Here is a 17,861-nt window from a genome sequence, read left to right as displayed (position 1 = left end):
ACGCTCAGCGGCAGTCACGGCCTGCCCCGCAGCCTAGGTCCTCCAAGGGCAAGCAGCCGGGGAAAAGGCAGTTTTGATGGGACGCCGGGCGGCACCCTGACAGTTCCTGAAGGGGATTTCCCCCCTCAATAAAGCTTCCCTTCTGCAATCGGTTGTGTGCTTTCCTCCCGGAGTGGTCGCGACTAACCTCGGACCGCTGGTCCTCAACACGGTCTCCCGGGGCTACAAGCTGCAATTTGTTTCGCCCCCACCCAACCATCCCCCACCCCAGTTCCTTCTGGGGGATCCTTCGCACAAAGCCCTGTTAGAGCAGGAGGTAGGGCTGCTCCTAGACCTGGGAGCAGTGGAAATGGTCCCCGGGGAGTTCAGAGGCAAGGGGTTCTACTCCCGCTATTTTCTTATCCCGAAGGCCGAAGGGGGACTCAGGCCCGTCCTGGATCTGCGGGATCTGAACCAGTTTATGGTCAAACTCAAGTTCTGCATGGTCTCCCTGGCCTCCATCATCCCCTCCCTGGATCCAGGGGATTGGTACGCCGCCCTGGATCTGTAGGACGCGTATTTCCACATCCACATATTCGAGGGGCACAGACGCTTCCTCAGTTTCCTGTTAATAAATGACACCAAGTCCATGTTAGTCCCAGTCCAGCACATAGAGTATATCAGGGAGCTCCTGGCACCTCATTAGCCACGGTCTACCTTCCACCGGACAGATTCGAGACCCTAAAGGGGCTCATTGACATGGTCACAGAGTTCCCTGTGACAACGTCCAGAGCATGCCTCCAGCTCCTGGGTCACATGTCGGTGTGCACGTATGTGGTCTGCCATGCCAAGCTCCAAATGAGGCCCCTCCAGCTTTGGCTGGCCTCTGAGTTCTCCCAGGCCCGGGACAGGATGGACAAGGTCCTCACCGTGCCCGACCTGGTGATTGCCTCCCTTCGGTGGTGGTCCACCCTGAACAACATGCTCCAAGGGGTCCCTTTCTGAGGCAGGGCCCTGTCGTTGGAGCTGGTGTCCGATGCATCGGACCTGGGTTGGGGGGCCCATGTGGGGACCATTCAGACCCAAGGGCTGTGGTCGGCCCTGGAGCTATCCCTACACATAAATGTCAAGGAATTCAGGGCGGTGTGTCTGGTGTGTGTGTGGCCTTCTGCTCGCACTTATAGGGCAAGGTGATCAGGGTCCTCAAGGACAATATGGCCTCGGTGTTCTATATCAACAGGCAAGGCAGGACCCAATCCTCCGCCCTCTGCCGCGAAGCCCTCAGACTGTGGGACTTCTGCATAGCCCACGACATCTCCCTGAGGGCCTTCCACCTGCCGGGCGCCCGCAAGAGCAGGGACTTCTCCTCCTAGCACAAATGGTCTTTCCACCCGGAAGTGGCTCACCAGCTCTTCCAAGTGTGGGGAACTCCCCAGGTGGACCTGTTCGCGATGAGACAGAACTGGTGCTGCCCCCGGTTCTGCTCCAGGGGGGTCTGGGAAAGGGCGCCATCTCAGATGCCTTTCTCCTGTCCTGGTCGCACCAGTTACTCTATGTGTTCCCCTCCGTTCCCCCTCATCAGCAGGGTCCTGGAGAAAGTAACAATGGACAAGGCCCGGGTTCTCTTGATTGTCCCGGCATGGCCCCGGCAGTATTGGTACGGGACCCTCATGGCCTGGCAGTGGCTCCGCAGCAGCCATTGCCGCTCCACCCGGACCTGCTCTCCCAGGACCGGGGCTGCCTCCTCCCTCCCAGCCTAGCGGCTCTCCACCTCACGGCGTGGCTGCTCAATGGCTAGGTGGGGAGGAGCGGATGTGTTAGGAGGGGGTCCAGCGCGTTCTTCTGGAAAGTAGACGGCCCTCCACACGCTGTGCCTACGTGGCGAAGTGATCCCGGTTCTCCAGATGGGCCGCCAAGCAGGTGTTTCCCCGGTGGCCGCCCCAATCCAGCTTATCCTGGACTACCTCCTTCACCTTAGAGCCCAAAGCCTGGCTTTTTCGTCGGTCAGGGTGCACCTGTTGGCCATATCGGCCTTCCATCCGCCGGTGCAGGGACACACGGTGTTCTGCCATGCTATGACTGGATGATTGCTTAAGGGATTGAACTGTCTTTTTCCCATGTGCTAGGCCACCTGTCCTGCCATGGGACCTGAACTTGGTGTTATCCCGTCTCACGGGGCCCCCGTTTGAACCTCTGACCACATGCTCCTGGTCTCACCTCTCGTGGAAGGTGGCCTTCCTGGTTGCTATCACATCGACCAGGCAGTTCTCGGAGCTCAGGGCCCTGACCTCCGAACCCCCGTACATGGTTTTTCATAAGGATAAGGTTCAGCTCCGGCCACATCCCATGTTCCTCCCTAAGATGGTCTCCGCCTATCACTTGGGCCAGGACATTTTCCTGCCTGTCCTCTGCCCCGAGCCCCATGCGTCCAGTGAGGAACGCCGCCTCCACACAGTCGACGTGAGTAGGACGCTGGCCTTCTACCTGGAACGGACTAAGCCGTTCAGGAAGTCCTCTCAACTGTTTGTTGCCTCAGCTGAACGCATGCAGGGTCGGTCGATTTCCACCCAGCGCCTCTCCCACTGGATCACCTCGTGCATTCGCACCTGTTATGATCTGGCGGGTGTTCCCCCGCCGCCCATTGTAAAGGCACACTCAACTCGGGCCCGGGCCCAGGCCTCGTCGGCTGCCTTTGTGGCCCACGTCCCCATCCAGAATATTTGTAGGGCCGCCACTTGGTCTTCGGTTCACATGTTTACCTCGCTCTATGCGATTGTCTCCCAAACCAGGGATGACACCAGGTTCGGCAGGATCCCGTGCTCTGTCCGGGGATCTGTGAACTCCTCCTGCCTCCAACAGGTATAGCTTGGAATCACCTATTGTGGAATACATGTGAGCAATCACTCAAAGAAGAAAAGACAGTTACCTGTTCTGTAACTGGTGTTCTTCGAGATGTGTTGCTCGTGTCTATTCCACATCCCGCCCTCCTTCCCCTCTGTCGGAGTTGTCTGGCAAGAAGGAACTGAGGGTGGGGGGAGCACACAGCGCCCCTTATACCACACCATGGAGGCACCACTCCAGGGGTCGCTGCGGTGCTCCCCCTACGGGTACTGCTAGGGGAAAAACTTCCTGTCTTTTTTGCTGAATCAGTTTCTGTGTAGAATTCCAGCCTTGTGTGAATTTTTGTTTCTGTCTTCATCTTGTAAGGGCCAAAAAAACTAACACACACATTCCTGGGTTTTATTTTCATGTTGGGTTAGTAAACTCTAGCAAAGACCACAATACAAACAGAGCTGTTACCGGATGGTACTTAGGAAAAGTAAGAGTTGGAAATGAGCACAGTGCAATCAGTATCTTATGACTTGTGTCTTTCTCAAAGGTGACTTGCTAGTGCTGTACTTAGTGGTTGCATTATGTCAGGATGCCCCAGATAGCAATTAGATTTCAAAACATACTTGTTACCCTTACTTTCAGATGACCCTGCGCCCTGGTTTCAAGCATCCCCTGCTCCTGGTTAAATGTTCCAGTTGTGCACTGTGCTGGCAACATCCCTACTACCCAGGGGTGGCACAAAGGGGGGCAGGTAAGTGGTGCATTTCTTTACTATATGGCAGAGTTTTGCCAATTTTTTTTACATTACCTTTTGGAATATAAAATACCTCTATATTTGCAAAACCCTGCCATATAGTAGGGAAAATCCCTCATATGACCTCCCCCCCCCCCTCCCCCTTGCAGTCTGGCTCTACATGTGAGGTCATGAGCACTGCATATATCGGGACATCTTGGAGCAGGAGCAGCTGATAAATAGGTAAACCTATGTGTTGAATGTCCCAAAGAGCAAGCGGCATAACCTTACGTTAACTGGGTAACACCTGTCTACCAACGATCCTTGGTGTTGCACAATAAAATACCAACTAAGTAATTTTAAATACGACACAAGTAATTGTCAGGATAAAACCATACATTAAATCAAAAGCTTTTTGATAGAAATGTCTTAAATTTGCCTAAGCAAGATAAAATACATCCTAGAATTTTTTACTGGATTTTTGATTCCGAGCTTCTGGTACAGAAACATTTGAACTCGTAGATATTCTGTTGCAACTGTCTAAAATATGTTCTTTAAATTTCTCTTGATCAAACATTGTGTATGTAGATACCATATGCTGTGCTAAAACGTGGCACTTCATGTAAGTACATTCTGAATCCGTTCACTCCCAAATCCGTATATTGGTTTCTGAACTAGCAGTGAAACTTGAAATGTTTTCAGGTTATATTGCTGCTTAAATTCAGAAAGGTGCTGCATAAACTGCCCCTGGAAGAAGTGTAGCAATTTCGAGCCTGGCTGGCCCCGACCTGCAAGTGATGATACACTGGCAGCCTGCTGTGGCCAGGGAGCCTTCTTGCCGTCACTGGCACACCTGGCACCATCAATTGTAGCATTGGGTCTTAAACTGGTAATTTACATTTTATGTCTTAACAACTTCTGTTATGACACTCACATTCAAACACCAACAAAACTTAGCAGGGGAGTTGTTGGAGGATCGTCTGCTGTGGAGTGTATGGGATAATACGCTACAAGGGCATGTCTACACTGGAGCACTCAGATACGTTAAGGCAAATCAACTAAAGGGGTAAGTTAAAATGTTAAATCCATGCGTGGCTGCTCTCATTCAGGAGAAAAGTGGCAATAATTCGCTATAGATTAAATTCCATTAGGGACTTGTCTACATGAACAATTAGACTGCGTCCAACTGGGGTGTGAATTACTCCACACTAGCCTGCTAGTCTAGGTCTAACTGTGGGCATCCTGATGACGCACTTTAACAGTTTGTTAGAGTGCTTTAACACGCATCGTCAGGGCTCGCGCAGACCATGAGACCACAGCGGGCTAGTGTGGGGAAGATTCACACCCTGGCTTGCCGCAGCCTAATTGCTTCACTTTACTCCGAAGCGAGATCATCCACATGGGGGCTTTACTCTCGTCGGCTTCAAACTAGTAGTTCATCTGCCTTAACTTTCCAAAGTGTTCCTGTGTAGACATGGCCTATCAGAGAATCCCCATGAATGGGTCACAGTGAGAGTGTCTGCACAGCCGGTAGCAGTGAGCCTCCCAGCCTGGGTCCGTGGACTCGGGCTTGCGAGGTTCATACTACTGTGCTAAAAAATGGCTGTACGGACAGCGCTTTGAAGTTGCAGCTTGGCCTCTGAACCCGCCCCCCTCCCTAGCTCTAGCCTGAGCTGCAGAGTCTACACAGCTACTTTTAGTGCTGTAGTGCGAGCCCCGGTCTGTTGACTCGGTCTGTGAGGCTCACTACCGTAGGCTGCGTAGGCATACTCTCAACCAAACTTTTACTGGACCACTTCAACGACTTGCAGTGCATCCACTGATTGCTTTTATTTGTTATAATAAGGTTTCATGAAGTCTTCAAAACACTCGCTGAAAGTGATGAGGGGAAGCTCCATGTGCTGAGGGTTGTGTATGAGGTCTGGAAGAACCATCCACAGGTAAGAGTTGTGGTTTCAGATGTTTATTGAAGCTTGCATTCTCACGATAATCGGATACAACAAAATGAACACTGAGAAGCCTAGAAACTGAATTGTTTGCAAAGACAGCGTTGCATTTTATGCTCACTTTATTAAAAAAAAAAAAAAGGCCTGGCCACTGTTTACTTAAATTGTTTAGTAGAAAAAATTCAAAGTATTTACTGGTGTTACTAACAGCATCTTAGATTAGGTTTCAGAGTAACAGCCGTGTTAGTCTGTATTCGCAAAAAGAAAAGGAGTACTTGTGGCACCTTAGAGACTAACCAATTTATTTGAGCATGAGCTTTGCTCATGAGCTTTGCTTATGCTCAAATAAATTGGTTAGTCTCTAAGGTGCCACAAGTACTCCTTTTCTTTTTGCATCTTAGATTAGATATCACATTTTTAGCTGTTTCTCACTATGCTACCTCCTTTCAGCATTTATTCCAAATTGATGGCAATTTGACGATCATCTTCTCAGTGCAGCGTTTGAGTTGCTAACCCTGCAAGAGAATGGCTCTTATTAAAACAGCCGTTTCCACTGGGGTGGTTAATATTATGGAATCATTTCTCTTGATCTTAAGTTTTTTGTAAGAGTTTGTATTACAAAATCTAAACTTGGACCAAATGCTTCAAAGAAATAAAAGTCTATCACTTAGAACTTGCTCTGACTGCAGACATTACTTGAAATTAAAAAAAAAAAAAAAAAGTGTTACGATAAACTTGGGCTCAAGGCAATGTGCTTGTAGAATTGACTGGATCAACTGATGTGGCAGATTGGTTTTGTGATGTGGCTGTTGCTTAATTGAGGTAAATACAACCTTAATTGTTTGGCTGTGTTACTGAGATTCAGCAGTAGTTAGTGCTCACCAATTGAACCAAATGTAGATACAGATTTAGTTAAATTGTTGCAGGTCTTCTAGTGTTAACACTGTGTGTGGGTGATCTTAAAACTAGTTCAGTGTGACCGTCACACCAGCTTACTCGTATCTGGTAAAAATTGCACCTTTAGTTAAACTCCTCTGCACACGCTGTTGCCTCAGGCCTCTAGAGAAGCAACTGCCCTTGCAGAGGGCATTCATGCTGCACTAGCTAATGATGGCTGTTAAGCAGAGGGTCACTGGAGAAGCTATAACTGATAGCACCTATTCCTGTGTTTCATACCAGCAATGAACAGGTAGGATTGAATATCTCTTATTACCGTAGGTATCATGATGCTCTAATATAGTAAACAGATTTTTTTTTTCCCCCCTCTCTCACAAGATGATTGCTGTGCTTGTGGATAAGATGATTCGGACGCAGATAGTTGATTGTGCTGCCGTAGCAAACTGGATCTTCTCTCCAGAGCTTGCTCATGATTTTACTAGGTAACAAAACGAATTCTCTGTTGCTGAAACTAACATTCAGTTGGCTTGGACATATTTTCACTTTGTGGATAATGTACACGGAATACCAGTTTACTTTGCACAAATTCTTGGCTATTATGGTGAGCAAACAATTTTTAAAAAATAAAAATTACCTTTGCACTTCATACACAACCTACCTGTCAACCCCTCCAAAAGGATATATGTCATTCAACATTTTCCATTTAGAGTTGAGGTGCAGGTTTATAAGGAACCCAAGAATCCATCTTGTCTAGTTTCCGGACAATGGCCTATAACTTCAGTGTGCCTCTGAGGAAGGTACACCTCTACAGTCACCATGCAAACTGCTTGTTGGCATAGGGACTGTATTGGTCTGCACTAGTTTAGCACAATGGGAACATGATATGTGGCTGAGGTTCCTAGGTGCTGCTGCAATACAAATAATAATAATAATTAATTGGGGGTGGGGAGAACGTCCCAGACACAGACTGGTTCATGTAACTATCATCTATAATTGCAGGTACTGTTGTTGCTATACCTTTGTGAATTATACTTATCACTGTCAGTCCTATAAGTTAATAGTACATTGTATTCAGATAATTACTTTTTTAAAGTCAGTTTATTTGTTCATATAGTTACACTGAGTATCCAAATCATTAAAGAAAAGGATACCACATGACAGTATCCTGTGGAGACTCTAGCTTCGTGACGTTTTTTAACTCTCTTGACTTAGAACATTCTAACAAAACAAATCCATGATGTGCTTCATGCATTCCTGAATACATTCAAAATAGAACACCACTCATGTTCAAGGAAAAATGGAGGAAAGATCCCACTGTTAGTAATAGGAAGACCCACCTGTTTAAGTGTACTCCCCTAGTATTAATATTGGTACTTCACATGCATAAGTTGCATAAATTGCAAAGAAATTCAGGTTATAGCTGAAACTTTGGAAAATTCTTCCTCTGCATGCATTTCTGTAATAAATTATGTACTCTTAATACGTTCTGGTAACACTTGAAACCCGCACTGTTAGTCTGAATGAGTAAGAAGGTTGGGGCTAAAATACAGCTAAGATTTTAGATTTTAGACGTGTGATTTTTTTCTCTCTGCTCTTTTACAGTTTACTATTTACTGTGTTTTGTATTTTGTTACCGGCTACAATAAGATTATAATTGGTTCTCTGGTAGGTTCTATATCTGGGAGATCTTACACTCCACAATTCGTAAGATGAACAAGCATGTAGTGAAGATCCAAAAGGAACTAGAGGAGACTAAAGCAAGATTAGCCAGGCAACACAAACGAGTAAGTGTCTTGTTTTGTATCTTGTAAATATATTAGTAGCACTAGTCTATTGAAGTAAAGCCATGTAAATTTCACATTTACTGCATTTCAGACTAAATCATACTTTTTCTGTGGCAGGATGCATGTCAACTGATATGAGACTTGCTCTGAGAGTCACAAAATAAATATGCTGTAAATGTTTCTACAACATTATACCCATCAGTAGCACATAGATATTGACTTGGATTCCACAGGGATTGTGATACTAACATGAACTTCAAATACAGCTGTAAAGGCTGTTACAGCCAAGAAGTCAAAGTAAATGGAGCTCAGTTTACGTTCCTTTACTGCTTTTTTAGCTCTTTCTCATGAGGTAACTACAAAAGAACAAAAAGAAAAGGAGTACTTGTGGCACCTTAGAGACTAACCAATTTATTTGAGCATGAGCTTTCGTGAGCTACAGCTCACTTCATCAGATGAAGTGAGCTGTAGCTCACGAAAGCTCATGCTCAAATAAATTGGTTAGTCTCTAAGGTGCCACAAGTACTCCTTTTCTTTTTGCGAATACAGACTAACACGGCTGTTCCTCTGAAACCTACAAAAGAACACTAAATTTTTGTTGCCAACTATAGATGCTTCAGTGACAGCTACCTCTCAGCTAACTCACTCTCGTTTTCTGTTACATTCTTGTGTAGCAATGGAAATTGTATTTTCAGTATTTCAGCTTTACTGTAGTTGCAGATAAAAGGTTCGTCTTCAAACTTGTAGATATATCATTTAGTAACTTGATAAATATTACAGAAAAGCAAATTAGAGAGGCTAGTCATGGTAGAGAAGCTGGGGGACTCAACTGACCTACTGTCCCATGCTTACGCTGCCACTACGTTCCAGGGCATGCTTCTGGATTTTGACAGTTTCACATACTCTTTTTGTTTGCTCTGAATACATTGTGAATCCCCATGTGTGACCTTACCCCCAGAAGTTACTAAACAAGATGTTAAAGCTTTAAACATTATCCCTTGTGTGTAACGATTTCAGTATTATTTTAAAACACATTATTTTGGTTCCAAGGATAACTGAATGTCAAAATAGATTAAATGGGAAAGCTGATAATGTCTGAAGAAACTGATTGATTGACATCCCAAACTACACTTGTGGGGAAAAAATTGAGTCTTGCCCCTCCGCATAAAGTCTGTATGGGCATTAGAAGCACTTAGTACCTTGAGTGTCTTCTCCGTTATCTTTAGCATAATTAGTTTTATTTAATGCATTTCCGGTTATGTTGGAATTCAGTTCTGAACAATACTGTAGACTGTGTTGTGTGAATGATGCTTCCCTGCACTATATCCTTAGATGACTGGACCTATAATGTGTTAATGCGGATATAAGCTGTTTTGAAGAAAAGTTACATTCAGGGCTGCAGAGGAAGAAAAGTACTTGCTTGTCAGTTTTTATGCAAGCAATCACACCTCTTGGATTACTTAACACAGGGGCCCTAGTTTTGTCATCCTAAATTGGTTTTGCATATAGTATTTCTACAAATATTTGAAGTTTATAGCTGTTTAATTTCTGGACAGATGTGCAGAAAAACAATCTTTCGTGAGAATAACAAAGCAAATAATACCTGCAGTCAAAACCTTCATCTGCCTAATTCCTTATTTCCTACTAAACTACATTTAGTTCTTTGTATAACTTCCCTTGACTGACTCATGGCTAGGTGCTAAGGGTCAAATGGCAGTTCTGAAGATGCTTTTTTTTTTTTTTTTTAAATAGATTAGGGGGACAGACAGTAACTGTTATCTAAATTCTCCTTTCGTAAGGAGCACCACAGTGAGCCCATGTCACAATTACAAGGGCTAACTGCACCTCTCTCCCCTTCCTGGTCTCCGAGTGCACCCTCTCCACTGTCCAGCCTTGTGCCTTTACCTCTCCCGGGGTACTCTTAGACCAGGCCCAGCACGCAGGGTATTAACTATGTGCACACCCAGCAGATTCTACTGCGTTCTGGCACCTGCTGTTCTTCCATTCAGGAGTCTGTGACCAATATTGTGGTTGTTGACCGCGCAGCCTTTCTAAACCAAGATGGTTTTTTAGCAGTAGAAACAAAGCATTTAAAGATTTTAAAACAACCTTACCATCCCTGGCAGGTAAACGAAGCTGGCCTAACTTCTTCAGACATCTCCACTGTGTGGGTGTGTCTGTCTGTTTGGTTCCATCAGACAACTCCCCACCTCTCGGGGACGAGGGAGGAGGAATCTTCCTTTTTAAACCTGTCGCAGTTCTTTTGATCTCCTTGTCCTGTCCTGGCAGCATCTCTTCTCAGTGCAAGTGTTTGCTGAAAAGTGGTCTATCCTTAGCTATTCCTCTTCCCTACCAGCCCCATGTAAACTAAAGCAGCATATTCATATAGTAAACAACCCATGAATGCAGTCAATTTACAGTATTGATAAGTGATTACAGAGCAGCTCCACTTCCCTTGAGGCCTCATTAGGCAAGTTGCTAGCAGCTATGCACATGTGTTGTAGTATGAGCACTACCAGGATCTCACTAGCTAAACTTTACCATGGTTGGCTGTGTCAGTAACTTTGTTACTTTCACTTCCAGCGAGACAGTGACGACGACGACGATGACCGAAGCAGCGATAGGGAAGATGGACCATTGGAAGAGCAGATAGAACGCTTGCAGGAGAAAGTAGAGTCTGCTCAGAGTGAACAAAAGAATCTCTTCCTTGTTATATTCCAGGTAACAGTGTGGGATTTTGTCCCTCTGGCAACCCTCAACTTTTAAGGGGGCTAGAATTCGGAGGGTATGGGGAAGGATGAATAGCTTTACTATGGAAGCTAGTAATGTGGTCCAGCCACTCCAGAGCAAGAAACTTCTAGGTTTCCCCTAGAGAGGATTTGTTTAACTTCAAAATGTTTGAATAAAGGAGTTCTTATACCAGATTGCGCCTTTCTTGAATAAGCAAAAGGCAGTGTTTGTCTAAATGCAGTGTTTAGTATCTCTTAATTTAAATGAATTCTTCAGACTTGATTGTTCAAAACTTCTGTCTGTAGAATATCTCATGGATTATTTTGTCCAGAATAATAACTCACTAATCTTAGATAAGTATGTTCCTTCATGTTCCAAGACATGCTTAACCAGTACTTCCTTAAAACTATTCTCTTTTTTAGCGTTTCATTATGATATTAACCGAGCATTTAGTGCGGTGTGAAACTGGTGGGATTGATGTAATTACGCCTTGGTACAAGAACTGTATAGAGAGACTGCAACAAATCTTCTTACAGGTTGGTCTCGTTCAGCAGGTGGATAATGCTTAGTGATTTGAGAATCAGTCCTGTTCATCTAGCCTCATCCACTTCATTTAATTAAGACAGCTGGGTGGGGCAGTGTTGTCCTAATTGGTTAGCAAAGGGGGTAGTGCGTAGGTCTCCTTGCTTCTAATCCCAGTTTTGCCAGTGACTGTTACTGTAGGTAAACTATTTGTTTTACATCCATTTTACAATGGAGGGATAGTTAATACAAAGCGTAAGGGATATATCAAGACTCCATGCTTGTAAAGGCACTTGAAGATCCGCTAAGAGGTGCTATTATATGTAAGTGCCAAGAATGGATTGAGAGAGGGTAGTTGTAAAAACTTTATCTGTGAAATGACTGCAGCCCTGGGAGGAAATGTTTAAAGACCCCTATTAAACCACAAGAACTTTGGAACTCTGCTGTCTCTTTTTAATATCTGGTAACCAGTGTAAAAAGACTAAAGTTTTTGGTGACTTGGCTGAAAGTGACAGGCCAAGAAATTGAAAGTGGTCCTCTCTGTGAATACTAGTTGGTAACTGTACAGGATATGGTATGTAATTCTTCATGTGGATTACTCTCCCATATTTGTAAACAAAGTTTACATGGCCTCCTAGTAGTATATTCAATCCTACAGTTACCTCCATGCATGTGCAGAGGCCCACCCACAACGCACTTCAGGATCAGGACTGCAGAGTCACCATTGCTAGCATTTTCCAGGTTGTTTCGCACAGGGAGAGTACAGCACTTAGCAATTCAAGATACAAACGCAAATGCAGTTTCTACATCCTGTCATTTCTCCAGGCTACACCTTCCTTGCAGGTGGTAGAAATTACGTGCAGCCCTGCCCAGTACCCAGTGTAGCCCTAAGGTCTGGCCAAAAGTTTGGCTCCTGTGTTTGATGCATGTTCTTTTCTCTGCATGTTTTGGTACATAAAGGCAACTAAGAGTACTAAAGCTGTCTGTCTCTGTCTGCAGCACCACCAGATAATCCAGCAGTACATGCTGACCTTGGAGAACCTTCTGTTTACAGCTGAACTGGACCATCACATATTGGCTGTGTTTCAGCAATTCTGTGCTCTGCAGGCCTGAGAATTTTTCACATGCTGAGTCTTATCTGCAGGACTTAAACTGATTTCGTATTTTTAAACAAAAAGGGGAAAACTTGACGTGGGGAAGGAAGAAGCTTTGAATTCAAGATGGCTTAATATGTTCTTCTGCATAAATGATACAGTACAGTACTCTACCAGACATCAACTGTTTTAGCGTCCTAGGCCTTTGCTATGACTGGTAGAGGACTGGTGTGGAATAATTATGAATTCTTTTAATTTGTCCTTTTAATTTTAAATGATTTGAATGTTGGCTTCATCATAGCATTTGTTTTTGGTTTTTTTGTTTCTGCCCTCTGTTGTTTATATAAAAATAAATAGGGAAAATATTAGAGAATTGGTTACCTCTGCCTAATCTTAAAACAAACAATTCCCCCAATTACCATAATGTGAAGCAGGTCATAGAGCGTCTTGTGAATGTGATAGACATGCAACTCTTCAGTGAGCAACTCGATAAATTCTCTTTAGTTAGGCAGAGGAAAAGTATCTTAACTTCAGGCATGTGAAACGCTGAGTCAAGCTTACAAAGTAGTCTAGAGCATATGATGAGTTTATTACCAAACTGAATAGACTTTCACAGTTTGAAAGAGAATGGTTGAAATACAGTTGAAATATGTTTTTTAAATCTATTGTCTGGTCTTTTTTTATTACAGTAATTACAAACATTATGCTGCTCATAAACATAACTGTTCATTACAAAAGGTTTTGTAGGAACTGTTAACAATTGGGAAGCTTCATGCTGACATCTTCTGAGGAATATATTGCTACTTTCCAACACCCTAAAAAGATGAGTTACCACCTTACAGTGCCTATTCCATACCCCTAATCATTTTTGTTGCCCTTCTGTGTACTTTTTCCACATCTAATGCATCTTTTTTGAGATGGGGCAACCAGAACTACATGCAGTATTCAAGGTGTAGGATGTACCATGGATTTATATAGAGGTATTATATTTTCTGTTTTATTATCTATCCCTCCTAATGGTTCCTAACATTGTTAGCTTTTTTGACTGCCGCTGCACAGTGGATGGATGTTTTCAGAGAGCTGTCCATGATGACTCCAAGATCCCTTCCTTGGGCAGCTAATTGAGACCCCATCGCTTTGTATGTATAGTTGGGATTATGTTTTCCAGTGTTCATTATTTTGCATATATCAACATGGAACTTTATTTACCATTTTATTGCCGAGTCACCCAGTTTTGAGATCTCTTTAACTCTTCGCAGTCTGCTTTGGACTCTACTGTCTTGAGTAATTTTGTATCATCTATAAATTTTACCACCTCACCATTTACCCCTTTTTCCAGATCATTTATGACTATTTTGAACAGCACTGGTCCCAGCACAGATCCCTGGAGAGCTCTATTTACCCCTCTCCATTCTGAAAACTGACCATTTATTCCTACACTTTGTGTTCTGTCTTTTAACCAGTTACTGATCCATGAGAGAACGTTCCATCTTACACCATGACAGCTTATTTTGCTTAAGAGCCTTTGAGGGACCTTGTCAAAGGCTTTTAAAAGTCCGAGTGCACTATCACCCTTGTCCACATTTGTTGACCCTCTTAAAGAATTCTAATAATTGGTGAGGCATGATTTCCCTTTATAAAAGCTGTGTGGACTCTTCCCCAACACATCATATTCACTTGTGTGATAATTCTGTTCTTTATGTAGTTTCAGCCAGTTTGCATGGTACTGAAGTTAGGCTTACTGGCCTGTAATTTCCAGGATCACCTCTGGAACCTTTCTTAAAAATTGGTGTCACACTAGCTATCCTCAAGTCATCTGGCACAGAGGCTGATTTAAGTGATAAGTTCATACCACAGTTAGTAGTTCTACTGATTACAGAGTTTCAGCCGTGTTAGTCTGTATCTGCAAAAAGAAAAGGAATACTTGTGGCACCTTAGAGACTAACAAATTTATTTGAGCATAAGCTTTCGTGAGCTACAGCTCACTTCGTTGGATGCATTCAGTGGAAAATACAGTGGGGAGATTTATAACCGTAGTTCTACAGTTTCATATTTTAGATCCTTCAGAACTCTCGGGTGAATACCATCTGGTCCCAGTGACTTATTACTATATAATTTATTAATTTTGTTCCAAAACCACCTCTACTCACACCTCAATCTGAGACCAGTCCTCAGATTTGTCACCCAATAGGAATGGTTCAGGTGTGGGAATGTTCCTCAATCCTCTGCAGTGAAGGCCAATGCAAAGAACTCATTTAGCTTCTCTGCTACAGCCTTGTCTTCCCTGAGCGCTCCTTTAGCACCTCGCTGTCCATCAGCCCCACTGACTGTTTGGCAGCTTCCTGCTTCTGAGGTACTTAAACATTTTTGCTGTTAGTTTTTATCTTTTGCTAGTTCTTTGAATTTTTTTGGCCTGCTTATTATACTTTGACTTGCCAGAGTTTTTGCTCCTTTCTATTTTCCTCAGAAGGATTTGACTTCCAATTTTTAAAAGATGCTTTTTTTGTCTGTAACTGCCTCTTTTACTCTGTTTAGCCACTGGCATTTTTTGGTCCTCTTACTGGATTTTTTGTATTTGAGATAGACATTTAATTTTAGCCTCTATTAAAAATGTAAAAGTTTCCATGTAGCTGGCAGGCATTTCATGGTCTCCTGTTCATAGCAAGTCCAGCTATATATATATTGCTAATGATTGAATTCCCCATTACTATTACCTGTCTCTTCCTAATAACGGGGCTCCCCTCTCTCGGAGCGGTATCCTCCGTGCAAGTGGGCACCATGACCTCATCCGGAAGGAGGATCCCAACTATGGGATCATTTCCCTTCATTCCAGTTTGATCTCCTTTCCCAAGATATTCTTCTTTCCTTAACAGCACAGCGGCTCTCGGGGCAGGTCTTCACTACAACCCGGATCAACACTCTGAGATTGATCGCCAGCGGTCGATTTAGTGGGTCTAGTGAAGACCCACCAAATCGACAGCAGATCTCTCTCCAGTTGATCTCTGTACTCTACCCGAGATGAGAAGGCCGGGCAGACCCCGTGGTTACTCAACCTAAGGTACGTCGACTCCAGCTACATTTATTCACGTAGCTGGAGTTGCATAGCATAGGTCGACTTGTCGCGGTACTGTAGAAACAGCCTCAGATTGAGGGCAGGACTGCTCTGCTCTGTTCCTCTCTGTCTCCCAGTTCAGCCACTCTGGCCTCCAGAGCTTGTACTCCGTCTCTGAAGGCCATGAGCATGCTTGCAGCAAGCGCACACATCCGCCACCTGCCCCCAAGGCAGGTATTCATAGGTGCTGTGTTCAGGGCAGTACATCGGAGAGCCCCCACGCTGCTGCTGGACTTCTGCCTGCATTCTTTTTGCTCCTTCAGCTTTTTTGTAGGCGATGGGGGGCTAATATTGGCTTAAGTAGGGACCGAATGGCTAGGCAGCAGTTCTGCAGAAAAGGACCTAGGGGTGACAGTGGACGAGAAGCTGGATATGAGTCAGCAGTGTGCCCTTGTTGCCAAGAAGGCCAATGGCATTTTGGGATGTATAAGTAGGGGCATAGCGAGCAGATCGAGGGACGTGATCGTTCCCCTCTATTCGACATTGGTGAGGCCTCATCTGGAGTACTGTGTCCAGTTTTGGGCCCCACACTTCAAGAAGGATGTGGATAAATTGGAGAGAGTCCAGCGAAGGGCAACAAAAATGATTAGGGGACTGGAACACATGAGTTATGAGGAGAGGCTGAGGGAGCTGGGATTGTTTAGCCTGCAGAAGAGAAGAATGAGGGGGGATTTGATAGCTGCTTTCAACTACCTGAAAGGGGGTTCCAAAGAGGATGGCTCTAGACTGTTCTCAATGGTAGCAGATGACAGAACGAGGAGTAATGGTCTCAAGTTGCAGTGGGGGAGGTTTAGATTGGATATTAGGAAAAACTTTTTCACTAAGAGGGTGGTGAAACACTGGAATGCGTTACCTAGGGAGGTGGTAGAATCTCCTTCCTTAGAGGTTTTTAAGGTCAGGCTTGACAAAGCCCTGGCTGGGATGATTTAACTGGGAATTGGTCCTGCTTTGAGCAGGGGGTTGGACTAGATGACCTTCTGGGGTCCCTTCCAACCCTGATATTCTATGATTCTATGATTCTATGATTCTAAGTTCAGAGAATGTTAATCAGGTGTATCTGGCTTTCACAATCCCTCTCTCCCATCCCTCACAAAACTGCCCTTTGCTGGCCCTGTGTTCGCTGCCCATCTGGTCACTTACAAGCTGGCTTTTTAACCCCCTGTTCTTCGAGTAGCATCCCTGTGGGTGCTCCACTGTTGGTGTCTGTGCACCTCTGATCGGAGATTTTTGGTAGCAGTGTCTGTTGAGCCCGCGTCTGTGCCCTCCCTCCCTCGTGGTCTGCCTCGAGGCTGTCTAGCACTGCACGGGCGAACCCCCCTCACTTCCTTCTCTGCTGCCTTTGGCCTCAGAGAGCAGTCGTCCCTTCCTTATCTGTGTCATCAGCATAAGTAGTGTTCGTTTTGTTACCTTTGTTCTCCTTAGAAGTAGTTAGGCTAGTGTTCCTTTATTTTATTTTATTCCTTTGGTCGGGGGAGGGGGGAAAGAGAGAGAAAGGAAAAGAACTTCAGTTTCCTGCCCTGTCTGGGAGCATTTTCCTCCCCCACACCCAAGGCATCTAGTAGACCAGGGGCGGGCAAACTTTTTGGCCTGAGGGCCGCATCGGATTTCGGAAATTGTATGGAGGGCTGGTTGGGGGCAGGGGTCGTGGCCTGACCCCCACCTCCTATCCATCCTGCCCCCCTATCCACCCCGCACCCCTGGGTCTCCTGCCCCATCCACACACCCCCACTCCCTAACTGCCCCCGGCCACCCCATCCAACCCCTCCTCTCATTCCTGACTGCCCCCCTGGGACCTCTGCCCCATCCAATCACCCCTTCTCCCTGTCCCCTGACTGCCCCCCGGCACCCCATCCAACGTAATTCCAGTTCTGCAGTTTCATGCTGGAGGCTGTTTTTCAAGTTTTTTTTGTTGAAGAATTGCCACTTTTTTAGGTCTAAGTGACCGGGGAGATTGAAGTATTCTCCTACTGGTTTTTGAATGTTTTAATGCCTGATGTGAGATTTGTGTCCATTTATTCTTTTGCGTAGAGACTGTCTGTGAAACTGCGGAACTGGAATTAATTTGCAAACTGGATACCGTCACATTAGGCCTGTATAAAGACCGGGAGTGGTTGGGTCATTACAAAACCCAAACCTAATTTCCCCCATACTAATTTCCCCCTACTGTTACTCACACCTTCTTGTCCACTGTCTGAAATGGGCCACTCTCATTCCCACTGCAAAAGTTATTTT

The 17,861-nt window shown here is 44.9% G+C and overlaps 1 protein-coding gene across 6 annotated transcripts in view; it reads left to right on the top strand.

Annotated features, from left to right (window-relative positions):
- Positions 1-13,178, top strand: part of NCBP1 (nuclear cap binding protein subunit 1) — a 60,052-nt gene extending 46,874 nt beyond the window's left edge. For all 6 annotated transcript variants that reach the window (XM_073346045.1, XM_073346044.1, XM_073346043.1 and 3 more), the window contains 6 exons: positions 5,391-5,484; positions 6,766-6,869; positions 8,057-8,171; positions 10,755-10,892; positions 11,324-11,437; positions 12,423-13,178. In XM_073346045.1, coding sequence (XP_073202146.1) covers positions 5,391-5,484; positions 6,766-6,869; positions 8,057-8,171; positions 10,755-10,892; positions 11,324-11,437; positions 12,423-12,536 — 679 coding nt within the window. In that variant the 3' untranslated portion in view covers positions 12,537-13,178. The remainder of the gene's footprint in view (positions 1-5,390; positions 5,485-6,765; positions 6,870-8,056; positions 8,172-10,754; positions 10,893-11,323; positions 11,438-12,422) is intronic.
- Positions 13,179-17,861: the final 4,683 nt, after the last annotated feature.

The sequence above is a fragment of the Lepidochelys kempii genome, chromosome 5 (genome assembly GCF_965140265.1).
Source record: "Lepidochelys kempii isolate rLepKem1 chromosome 5, rLepKem1.hap2, whole genome shotgun sequence".
Lineage (NCBI taxonomy): Eukaryota > Metazoa > Chordata > Testudines > Cheloniidae > Lepidochelys > Lepidochelys kempii.
This window is presented reverse-complemented; position numbering and strand designations above follow the sequence as displayed.